The 13,097-nt window shown below is 40.7% G+C and overlaps 1 protein-coding gene across 5 annotated transcripts in view; it reads left to right on the forward strand.

Annotated features, from left to right (window-relative positions):
• The window catches only part of TTC23L (tetratricopeptide repeat domain 23 like), a 38,732-nt gene that overhangs the window by 18,266 nt on the left and 7,369 nt on the right, over positions 1 to 13,097 (forward strand). For all 5 annotated transcript variants that reach the window (XM_073620905.1, XM_073620949.1, XM_073620916.1 and 2 more), the window contains 5 exons: positions 1,806 to 1,929; positions 3,485 to 3,641; positions 5,993 to 6,118; positions 8,978 to 9,155; positions 11,793 to 11,901. In XM_073620905.1, coding sequence (XP_073477006.1) covers positions 1,806 to 1,929; positions 3,485 to 3,641; positions 5,993 to 6,118; positions 8,978 to 9,155; positions 11,793 to 11,901 — 694 coding nt within the window. The remainder of the gene's footprint in view (positions 1 to 1,805; positions 1,930 to 3,484; positions 3,642 to 5,992; positions 6,119 to 8,977; positions 9,156 to 11,792; positions 11,902 to 13,097) is intronic.

The raw sequence follows: 13,097 nt of genomic DNA on the forward strand, positions 1-13,097 counted from the left end.
CAATGAGTTTAAAGTGTTGATCTCAATCCAATCAAGAATCTGTGGGATGTGCTGGAAAAACAAGTCCAATGCATGGAGGCCCCGCCTCACAACTTAACAGGACTTAAAGGATCTGCTACTGATGGCTTGTTGCCAGATACCTTCAGAGGTCTAGTGACATCAATGCCTCAACGGGTCAGGGCTGTTTTGCCAGTTAAAGGGGCTGTTTTGGCAGAAAAAAGGGAACCTACTCAATATTAAGTGGGTGGCTATAAAGTTATGGCTAATCAATGTATATGCTGGCCTATTCTACTGGGAATTCTGTCTCAGGTGGCGCCTACTAGTGGTGGCAAAGAACAAAGAGTCATATTTACCAAATTTTTCTTTGGTCCTTTTTGCATGTTTGCATTATTATTGTTCGAATTATACAGGATTTCTATAGTACCAACAGTTTGCACAGAGTTTTACAAAGTAAAGGGAGACAGTCCAGTTACAATGCAATTCAAGACAAAAGGTATAGGAGGTCCCTGCTCATGAGAGCTTACAATCCAAAGATAAATCAAGCAGCACATCTGAAGAGGTGCTGTATGGGTAAGCTGTCTGTGTATGGGGCATATGTCTGTGTGCGTGCTTTATGCAAGTATCGGCACATGACAATGTACAGCCACCTCTTGGAATTGCTATCTATGGGTGGCTGTATGCGGCTGTATGCAGCAGGTCCCAGGGAAGTTTTATGCAGATTCTGGATGCTCATGCACGCTGTACAGGCGCCTTCCATGCATGTTCATGAGCCCTAATTGATTGAAGTAATTTATTGTAGTTGAATATACTGTATATACCCCGAGCATTTAGCAACAGTGTGATGTCCAAACGGGTTGTTTTTAAACGCGGTACAAACTTTCTAAATTGTATTTTATGTTAGCTGACATATCGCCCCCTAATGCTGGCCATACACTATATGAAAAATCGGCCAAAATTCGGTCATTTAGACAGTTCGTTTTTCGGCCAGTTAATGGGCACAAAATTGATAATCGTTGGAACGTTTTTGAGCTGAAAAAACAAAGGACAAGTTTGAAAATTTTCTGCCGAACGAACAATAAATTGAAAGGTTAATGAGTTTCCCGTCCAAACTGTCTGCACTAGATATATGTAAAAAAATGCATTCATTTATGTCCACTGAATGATTTATAGGTCATTACATCATGGCACTATCGTTTGCGCTCACGCCCGAATATTCGTTTTTCAAAAATGGGTTCGGCCGATTTTTCATATAGTGTATGGCCAGCATTAATGCCTCTGAAAAGTGATCCAACTGCTAAATATTTCAAACTGCATAGACCTGTTTTAGGATTGTCGGCCATTGTCAGTGCTGTATCTTTGCGTTAAACTAGAGTTTTCTGAATATACAATTGTCCATAGGCTATTGAAACCAGAGAGTCAGCATGACAGGCAGGCACCTATAATTGTTAGCAATGGCACCTCTCACTTTTCTCTCATGATATTTTTTCTTTAGGCCGGGATCAGATATGTGCGAATTGCATGCGGTTTTCACTGCATCCAATTCGCCTGATAGGCGAGTGTAACGGGCACTCGATGGAGCCGGTTCACACATGTCCGGGGCGGCCAAGGTGCGAATTCCAAAAGGGTCCTGTGCATTTTTGGGTCTGGTTCAGGTGTGACTTCAGGCAAAAAACGGTGAACAGAAACGCACCGGACCCCATGCTGGGAACCACGGCCACACACATATGAACCTGGCCTAAGTAATGATTGAATTTTGGTCTTGATTCCTATTGCATACATATAACGCTAACAGCTTTTTTTGATAGCTTCTTACAGCTCACAAAGAGTTAATTAGATGTGTGGCATTGAGCAGAATTGTCTACGGGGACTGCCATTGGAGACTTGCTGAGGCTTTCGCCAACCTTGCTCATGGCTACCTTACTTATAGAGGTAATCTATTATACTAAATTGTAAAACTACATTTTAGTGAATACTGTATATTTATTGTGCTTACCAACAGGGCTGGGCTGACCCGTAGGTAGATGAGGGAGCCGCCTTGGGCACAGCATGATACGGGGTGGAGAGGGTGCTGAAGTGGGGGAGGGTGGTGGTAGGGAAGAATAGGGAGGTTGTTTATGAGAACCCAGGTTAGTGACACTAGCTGTCATGTTGTTCACTATACCTCATCTTCCCCCTGTCATCAGCAAATCCCAGCTGTCAAAATGACAGCCAGGTCTGTATTACAGCGGTGTAAGAGAAATCTTCTAAACGAGAGTGCAAAAACACTGTTCAGAAGCTTGTTATAATATATAGGGAAGGGGTATATATGTGTATATATGTATGTATATATATATATATATATATATATATATATATATATATATATACACATGTATATATATATATACTCACAGGGCTTTGCAGGAGTGTAGTTCATCAAAAAAAAATCCTTTAGGGCCCAGTTATACCTGTGCATTATGGTAACACACTGAAATGCATGTTTTACTGCATGCTACTATAACCACTTGACCCCTGGAAAATTTACCCCCCTTATGACCAGGCAATTTTTTGCTATACGGCACTGTGTTACTTTAACTGACAATTGCGAGGTCATGTGGCGCTGCACCCAAATAACATTTTTGTCCTTTTTTTCTCACAAATAGAGCTTTTTCTTGGGTGGTATTTAATCACCTCTGCGTTTTTTATTTTTTGCCTCATAAACAAAAAAAGACCGGCAAATTTAAAAAAATATATATTTTTTACTTTCTGCTATAAAACACATCCAATAAAAAAATGTACAAATCCAATTTCTTCATCAATTTAGGCCAATATGTATTCTTCTACATATTTTTGGTAAAAAAATCTAAGCGTATATTGATTGGTTTGCGCAAAAGTTATAGTGTCTACAAACTATGGGATTTTTTTTATTCATTTTTCATGATTTACTAGTAATGGCATCAACCAGCTACTTATAGCGGGACTGCGATATAGTGGCGGACAAATCGGACACCTAACCTAACTTATTTACATAGGCAGACTGCCGTTCTGCCTGTGTAACGAATGATCGGCGGGTGCCGCCGGACATCGAGTCTGCGGTACCCACAGATCAGCTCCCGCTGTGTGTGTGATCATAGCGGGAGTGGGTCGCCGGTGGCGCGTGCCCTAGACCCGGAAGTGTCAGAACATGTACTCAGTACGTGATTTGGCGCAGAGCGGCCGCCCTGCCGCAGTATATGTACAAGATGCGGTCCACAAGTGGTTAAAACATGCTAACATACCATCCATTTAGACACACAACTACAGTAGTAGGCAATGCGCCAGGGTCACAACACACTCAGTAAATGGACTTCCATAACTTACAATAACACGATGCATAGTGTGAATAGGCCCTTAGTGCTGACTCATGTTTCAGTGTCCGTCTTTCTCCAAAATAATGTTGGCCATTACACTAATTGGAAGTATCAATTCACTGGCAACTCTTTTGCATCTGGTTTTTTTTTTGTAGGGCTAGCTGCTCAGGCCAAACAACATGCCGAATCAGCCAAAAACATCCTACTTGGTGGCGTTGACATGACTAAATCTTTGGAGGAAAAAAGAGGAATCTTGGGAACTCTAGTGACTATTTACTATACATTGGGCATGGCGCACCTACTGCAGAACAAATATCCTTTTATACAGAGATCAGAAGTGTCATACTATTACGAGGGGCGTTCAGGTCAAACCAGAACGTTTAATTTTACAGGTATAAAAAGGGATGCTAGCATGGCGGTACTACACGCAGTGGTAAGTGTGTCCTATTACTGATAGGCGGCGCACATGTCGCAGACCAGTCCAGAGACCATTAATCAAGATGGCAGACAACAGTGTTAGTGTGTGCATGGAACAACGTGTGGTGATGGAGTTTCTTGTGAACGAAGGCGTAAAACTCATAGTTATCTACAGAAGATTTCAAGCATAGTACAGTGATGAAATGCTCAGCCGCAATAAGGTATTTGCACGGTGTAAAGGTTTCAAAGATGGTCGTACGTCCATCAGTGACAATTCCAGCCGTGGAATGCCTGCTCCTGGATAATCAACACATAACCTATCCGTGAAATTGCACAAGAAGTAAATCTTTCTGTGGGAACAGTGGACAACAAGTGAAGCAGGCTGTCCGAGGATGGTTCAAGCGAACTGACAAATCATTCTATGCCAAAGCTTTCCAGGCATTAACTCTGAGATAAGTATAGATGTAGCAGGGGAGTAAATGGAAAGATAAATGCAGTTTCCACTCCTTGAACTCCTTGTATGTGTGTGTATTTATATAGAGATATATATAGATATATATATCTATATATATTCAAAAGTATTGGGACACCTGCCTTTACACGTACATGAACTTTAATGGCATCCCAGTCTTATGCCCCATACACACGGTCCGATTTTCTGACTGAAAATGTTCGTTGGGAGCTTGTTGTCGGAAATTCCGACCATGTTTAGGCTCCATCGGAATTTCCGTTACACAAAATTTGAGATCTGGATCTCAAATTTTCCAACAACAAAATCCGTTGTCGTAAATTCCGATGGTGTGTACACAATTCCGACGCACAAAGTTCCACGCATGCTCGGAATCAAGCAGAAGAGCCGCACTGGCTATTGAACTTAATTTTTCTCGGCTCGTCGTAAGTGTTGTACGTCACTGCGTTCTTGGCGATCGGAATTTCCGACAAGATTTGTGGGACCGTGTGTATGCAAGACAAGTTTGAGCCAACATCCGTCGGAAAAAATCCATGGATTTTGTTGTCGGAATGTCCGATCATGTGTACAGGGCATTAGTCCGTAGGGTTCAATATTGAGTTGGCCCACCCTTTGCAGATATAACAGCTTCAACCATTCTGGGAAGGCCGTCCACAAGGTTTAGGAGTGTGTCTATGGGAATGTTTGACCTTTCTTCCAGAAGAGCATTTGTGAGGTCAGGCACTGTAGATAAGAAGGTCTGGCTCGCAGTCTCCGCTCGAATTCACCTCAAAGGTGTTCTATCAGGTTGATGTCAGAACTCTGTAAGGCCAGTGAAGTTCCTCCACCCCAAACTCGCTCATCCATGTCTTTATGGACCTTGCTTTGTGCACTGGTCCCAATCATTTGGTGGAGGGGGGATTATGGGGTGGGGTTGTTTTTCAGGGGTTGGACTTGGCTCCTTAGTTCCAGTAAAGAGAACTCTTCAGAAGTCAGCATACCAAGACATTTTGGACAATTTTATGCTCCCAACTTTGTGGGAACATTTTGGGGATGGTCCCTTCCTGTTCCAACATGACTACACACCAGTGCACAAAGCGAGGTTCATAAAGACATGGATGAGTGAGTTTGGGGTGGAGGAACTTGACTGGCCTGCATCACACCGCCCCTTTGTAACACAAGTTAGTGGGCACGTGTTATACACAGCATAATACATGGCTACTGGTATGAAAGAGCCGTAAGATAAACGATAGTGGTCAGGCACGGTGCAATAAAACTGAACAATTGACATCCAATTCAACAAAATGGTCAAAACAGAGATCGATCAAGGAAGACAAAAAAATGGCATGACCAAGCGATGAGTGACAGATAGATAAGGTTTTAATTGAGTCAAGTTAGTTGTGGCAGAAAAAACTATGGCATGGGGTTGATAGACGGAGCTTTTCATGCCCTTGTGAACCTCTTAAGATCAATCTACGTTTAAGGGTGCAAAAAAGACCATCGATTGATCCTGTATGATAAATTTTTTTCTACCATGACTGATCAATTTGTGTCAATTGAAAGCATCACTATCTGTCACTTATCGCTCAGCTCTGCAATTTTTTGTCTTGCTTGATCAAAGTCCATTTCAACATTTTTTTTTAAATCACAATTTAAATGCCACCATAATAACTCACTAGAAATTCACAAAATTTTCCTATTAAAGAGATAGTTGTTTTCATTGGTAATTTCTGTATGATATTATAATGACAGCTTGTAATTATTGTGCATTTAAAGATTATTTCCTGAACTGTCACACTGGCGGTGAGGCGTACACCAGCTTACAGAAGGTGGAGAAAATCATGGAGGAGCTAGAAGAGCTTCAGGAGAAAAGCTCTGTTACTGGGAAAATATCGGAGAAAGACATTGCCTTGGCATTAGGAAGGTTATTAAGATCATTATTCATTTTATGCATTTTTTTTTTGTAAAATCCCCTGTCATTTAATGATTCACAAAAAAAATAAAAGACTGGGGAAAAAAAAAAGTAAAGGTAACATTCTGGCCAATAGAATAATTAAATGATCTAAAAAACAAACAGAGTCTTGTGAGCTACCATGTGAAAATCCAAATGATAATTAGAGATGATTAAAGGACAGCTGCTAGCATTGATCACGTCCCACATGCTCGTGCCACATAAAATTTTATACCAATATAATGCTGCGCTATCCAAATGTAATCAAATGATAATCATACTAAATCCTAATATTACTGACTGCAGTTAAATAGTGGTGGTGAGATATTCCATTCCTATGTAAAAAATTAAGATAATTGTCACTGCAATTATCGCAATTATCGCACAGGGTTGCAAATTTCTCTATTGCATATGAATGCAACATGTGTATATAGAGGTGTGTATGCTACACAGGTTCTCATTGGGAGTATCGCATAGGATTGCAATTTTTAAGTGTTTATGATCGCAATTTTGCATTATTATGTTCACTTAATTTGTTACATAGGAATGGAATATCTCACCACCACTATTTAACTGCAGTCAGTAATATTAGGATTTAGTATGATTATCATTTGACGACATTTGGATATTGCAGAATTATATTGGTATAAAAAGAATAATTGAATGCCCAGACACTTGAATCGCCTAAACGCGCTTGCCAAACGCAGCTTTTTCCTCCCCTGGAACAAAGGCACCCAGAAGAGGGAAAAAAAAGTCCTGTGTGCATGAGGCCTAAGGTGAGATTCACAATGTTCCCATGTTAATGGTCTTTGCACTAAGGTAGCCCCGTTCAGTTTAACCTCCCTGGCGGTATGATTATTTCGGATTTTAGGTGCTGAAAGCAGTACCATTATTTTGCATGGAAATTTGGCGTTTTATATTGTAGGCCTGTAATTCTTAACAATAACACACTTAAATCTGTCCAAACAAGAGTCTAGTAGATATCCCGGGTATGATAAAGTTTGAAACACAAAAACATAAATTATAATATAATAAATAAAAATAAATAATAAAAAAAAAAAAAATAATAATAATAAAATACATTTCCCCACGATTCACTATCGCTCAATTCTGCAAGTGTTCTAATTTACTATCGCTGTTTTCTAGCTGATCTAAAGCCACTTTTGACATAAAGGGACACTTTTTGGTTGCTATGGACAATCTCCAGTTTCCAGGCAGAAAGAACAGTATATATAATATAAAACGGCATGCAGGGCATTGGACAAAGCACTGGGGACAAAAGGGATGTGAAATAATTTCATACAGTACTGTAATCTGTAAGATTACAGTACTGTATGTGTTATGATTTTACAATTTTTTTGAATTTGCCGCCAGGCTCCGCCCCCGTGCGTTGCGCCGCTCGCAGGGAACAGAGCCTGGCACGGAGAGGCTTCGGAGGAGGACGGAGCCCGCAGACACAGCGGGGGACATCGCAGGATCCCGGGGACAAGGTAAGTAAAGCCACACCAGGATCCTGCGATGTAATCCCGAATGTGGCTCGGGGTTACCGCTAATGGCCCTGAATTTTAACCCCGAGCCACACTCCGGAATACCGCCAGGGAGGCTACTGTTTTAACAGCAAAAGTAATTAGCATTAAAGCCAAACTGTGCAATTATAAAGCTGGCCATAGATGATTTGTTTTTTTTTATTTTTTTTTCCAGCCGGCGGGCTGAACGAATAAAAACAAATTCCTCCATCCACACAAGCGAGGTGAGTGGAGGAATCCTCCCGCCAGGACATTGTATTGTGACAGCAGGAATGTCCTCTGTCATAATACACTGATGAGGTGCTGCAACCGGCTGATCGAGGAAAAATTTCCAAAAGGCCCATTTAACAGAAGATGATTTAACGATTGACTACTGTCAAACACAAGGATTCAAATTTGGCTGTTACCTGCTGAACAGGCCAAATTTCAATCCATCAGTGGCCAAACTATGTAACTAAATCTGGTCTAGAATCAGTGTTTGTAGTCCATGTACAGCAGGGCTCAGACTAGGGGAAGGGAAAAACCAAATAAGGAGTTGATCAGTTGTGTTACAGTACTCATGAGCAAACAATTGTTTCCTATATGTCCTTGCAGTCACAAACGTTTGACAATGCAATAAAACGCCTGTCACAGCACACTACGAATTCAGCCAAGTCAAGTGTTGCTTACAGTGCCTTGAAAAATATTCATACCCCTTGAAATGTTCCAAATTTTTTCATGTTACAACCAAAAATGTAAATGTATTTTATTGGGATTTTATGTGATAGACCAACACAAAGTGTCACATAATTGTGAAGTGGAAGAAAAATGATAAATGGTTTTCAATTTTTTTTTAACAAATAAATATGTGAAAAGTGTGGGGGGCATTTGTATTCAGCCCCCTTTACTCTGATACCCCTAACTAAAATCTAGTGGAACCAATTGCCTTCAGAAGTCACCTAATTAGTAAATAGAGTCCACCTGTGTGCAATTTAATCTCAGTATAAATACAGCTGTTCTGTGAAGCCCTCAGAGAACCTTAGTGAACAAACAGCATCATGAAGGCCAAGGAACACACCAGACAGGTCAGGGATAAAGTTGTGGAGAAGTTTAAAGCAGGGTTAGGGTTTAAAAAAAAATATCCCAAGCTTTGAACATCTGTACTGTACTGTGTGGTACTGCTGTGTAAATCTCAGGACTGGATGGACAGACATTTTTAGACAGGTAAAACAGCTCCATCCATGCATTTAGATGTTCAGCTTTTAGTTTGTTCTGGTAGGACTTTTTTGAAATGTTCGCTATGTTTCTTTCGATCATTCTATTGCAGGGCTTGCTTGCTCCAGAAGAAATGTAGTTCCGCCATGATTTACTTTGAACGGAGTGCGGAGCTTGTTGTGTCTTGTGAAGGGGACAGCTCTTCTGAGCTTATCGCCATTTACCGGGATATGGCCAAAACGGAGCAGAAGAGGAAGAAACATGACCAGGCCATTCAACACTTACTGCAGGTGGGTTTGCAATAAAGGCAGATCAATGGAAGGGCAAACCCCAGCCCAGTTTTTTTTTTCTTAGATTTCGAAAGAACAGGCAAGGGTTAGAGCCCCGGGGCACAATCTGAGGGCCACATATGGCCCTTTGGCACTTATTGTGTGGCCCTCTGAGCCTCTGCATGCAATAGTGAAAGTCTGCTTTCCTAGGTGAAGGTAGATATTCTTCAGACTGTCTTCGAGTAGTGAAATGGTTTGCTTTATTTCTTTCACTCTCTTACTTTTATGTACTGTCATTTCTTTACTCTTTTTTTGTCCTTTGATCTTTTCTATGGATATTGCTAAGAGAAAAATCACAAGTCATTTTGTTTAAAGGGTTGTAGAGAGCCCAAATATGGAAGGACTCGTGTGTAAAGGGGCTGTAATAGTAGTGATCTCCAGCAGTCTCCTGTAATGTGTCTCCAGTCGTCTATGGCAGCTTGTTATACTATTGTATTATTATACTATTATATTATACTATATTATTATACTATACTATATTATTATACTATATTATATTATTATACTATACTATATTATTATACTATATTATATTATTATACTATTATATTATACTATACTATACTATATTATTATACTATTATACTATATTATATTATTATACTATACTATTATACTATTATATTATACTATACTATATTATTATACTATACTATACTATGCTATACTATACTATACTATTATACTATATTATATTATTATACTATACTATACTATATTATTATACTATACTTTACTATATTATTATACTATTATACTATACTATACTATATTATTATACTATTATATTCACTGATATTATGTGCGACCCCTTGGTGATGTCAAGGATCTCTATATCAAGAATGTTGACCTCTACCAGACTTTTATGGCTGCCTGTGTCCCTATTGGGTAGATTCCCCCCTATTTCCTGCCAGGAAAGAAAATAATGGTCTCTCCAGCAGCCACACAGACAAAAAAAATGTAATGCAGCTCTGTAATCATTAACACATTCATAATGCAGACTGTGTAAATATCCAAATTTGGCTTGGTATCGACCTATGACAATCCCTGTACAGCAGAGCTCAGACTGGGAAAGGGGGAAGCAGCACAGACAATCAGTTATATTGTATGCTGGCATAGACAGCAGAGAGATAAGCTCATCGGTCACCTCCTTCTTCTTTTAGTCCAGTCACAGGCTGGGACCAGGACAAGACCTGAAAGTTTTACATAACTACAACAAAGATAAATCAGGTCTCCTGCACTGCCAGACAAGGCTGAGCAGTGGGGCATGGCAGTGTGAATCTCAGGACTGGATGGAGAGATGGTAGTTAAACATCTTTGATATGCATATTTCATCTGTAATAAGTAAATTGCCTGGAATTCTACTTTAACCACCTCCTGCCCGCCATATAGGCAAACGACAGCGGGCGGGGTGCTCTCTTGTTCTAGGACACGCTTGGGCACCAGCGGGGGCGTGCAGTGTGACCCCGCTCTCAGTAAAGAGTCGATGACACAGCTCTTTATCCATGTGATCAGCTGATTACATGTAAACAAGGAGATACCTGTTATTGGCATTACTCTCTTTACACTGACAGCGTGTGAGGAGAGGAGAGCCAATCAGTGGCATTTCCTCACAGGGGAGATCTGTACTGATCATCAGTGCCCTGATTATCAGTGCAGCCCCAGCAGTGATGCCAGTCAGTACCCACCAGTGATGTCAATTGGTGCCCATCAGTGATGCAAGTCAGTGCCTCCTCATCAGTGTCCTTCAGTGCCGCCTCATCAGTGCCACCCAGTGTTAATTTTTTGCAGCAAATTTCGATTCAGTTTTAGTCATAGTCTTTTCACTAAAATGGCATTTTAGTTTTAGTCCCATTTTAATCTTCTGCAATTGTTTTAGTTTTAATCGTATTTAGTCGACTAAATATCTAGTACAGTTTAGTCTACTAAAACTCATTTTAGTCATCTAAAATCAAATGGGTCTAGTTAAATTGTAATGCATTATTTAAGCAATTCACTACAATTTCCAAACTCATTATATACTGCTGGAGGGAAAAAATCGAATATGTCATTATTAGGTTTGAACATGCACTACAGACCGATGTTAATTTTGTTATCAAACTTCAATTTAGTTTTAGGCATACTCTTGACTAAAATGCCGTTTTAGTTGTATTTTAGTCATCTCTATTGTTTTAGTTTTAGTCGTATTTTAGTCAACTAAATTAACACTGGCTCCCACCTCATCAGTGAAGGAGAAAAATTACTTATTTACAAAATTTTCTGACAGAAACTTAGAAAAACTTTTTTTTTTTTTCAAAATTTTCGTTCTTTTTTTGTTGTTTTTTGTTGTTGTTTTTTTTTTAGCAAAAAATAAGAAACCCAGCAGGGATTAAATACCACCGAAAGAAAAAGCTCTATTTGTGTGAAAAAAATGATAAAAATGTCATTTGAGTACAGTGTTGTATGAATCGCGTAATTGTCATTCAAAGTGTGAGAGCGCTGAAAGCTGGAAATTGGCCTAGGCAGGAAGGGGGTAAAAGTGCCCGGTATTGAGGTGGTTAAAAGCAGTAATAGAACAATATTAATTCTGTGCAGTGACATGGTTCTTCTTCCTTCCAGGCTCATTCTATATGCCAGGCAATATATAAACCCCTCAGTGTGGAGTCTGCGCAGACTGGTCTGTTATTAGCTAAAGCATACGCAGCACCGGGAAACGCTGACTACTGTGGTGAGATCTGTTTTATATACGATATAGACTATTAGACTTCTTCACTGACATATTGAGAAGAAAACCCAGAGAAACATTTCAGCTTAATGTAGATCAGACTTTTTCAACCTTTTTACCCTAGAGCACACGTGTTAAACACAAGGACCACGGGCCAAATCCGACCCACTGGGCCATTTCATGTGGCCCTCACATCTAGAGCTTTTTATTTAAGCTGGAATGTGGCACCACTGTCACTTGTAAACACAGAAACCTTCTTTGTATACAAGGACAGTTCTCCTCTCGCCGGCTGTCACTGATCCCTGCCTGCCTTGCACTTACGGCAGGGACAAGGGAGATGCAGATGCAGTGTGGGATGGGGCATCACATAAGCTGCACTGTGATCCCCATCTGTGCCCGGGTGTACAGATGTCAACCAATGATCTCCCTTCAAGTGAGATAGGCGGAGCCGCCTACACTGTCAGAAGGTACTAGAGCCAGGCCTGGGTAAGTGAGATGTAAGGAAGCTAAACCCTGCACTCTGTTTGTAGCACACTCCTCAACCCTGCACTCTGTATGTAGCACACTCCTCAACCCTGCACTCTGTATGTAGCACACTCATCAACCCTTCACTCTGTATGTAGCACACTCATCAACCCTTCACTCTGTATGTAACACACTTCTCAACCCTGCACTCTGTAACACACTCCTCAACCCTGCACTCTGTATGTAGCACACTCCTCAACCCTGCACTCTGTATGTAGCACACTCCTCAACCCTGCACTCTGTATGTAACACACTCCTCAACCCTGCACTCTGTAACACACTTCTCAACCCTGCACTCTGTAACACACTCCTCAACCCTGCACTCTGTATGTAGCACACTCCTCAACATTGCACTCTGTATGTAGCACACTCCTCAACCCTGCACTCTGTATGTAGCACACTCCTCAACCCTGCACTCTGTATGTAGCACACTCATCAACCCTTCACTCTGTATGTAGCACACTCCTCAACCCTGCACTCTGTATGTAGCACACTCCTCAACCCTTCACTCTGTATGTAACACACTCCTCAACCCTGCTCTCTGTATGTAGCACACTCCTCAACCCTGCACTCTGTATGTAGCACACTCCTCAACCCTGCACTCTGTAACACACTTCTCAACCCTGCACTCTGTAACACACTCCTCAACCCTGCACTCTGTATGTAGCACACTC

Source organism: Aquarana catesbeiana, linkage group LG01 (assembly GCF_042186555.1).
Source record: "Aquarana catesbeiana isolate 2022-GZ linkage group LG01, ASM4218655v1, whole genome shotgun sequence".
NCBI lineage: Eukaryota > Metazoa > Chordata > Amphibia > Anura > Ranidae > Aquarana > Aquarana catesbeiana.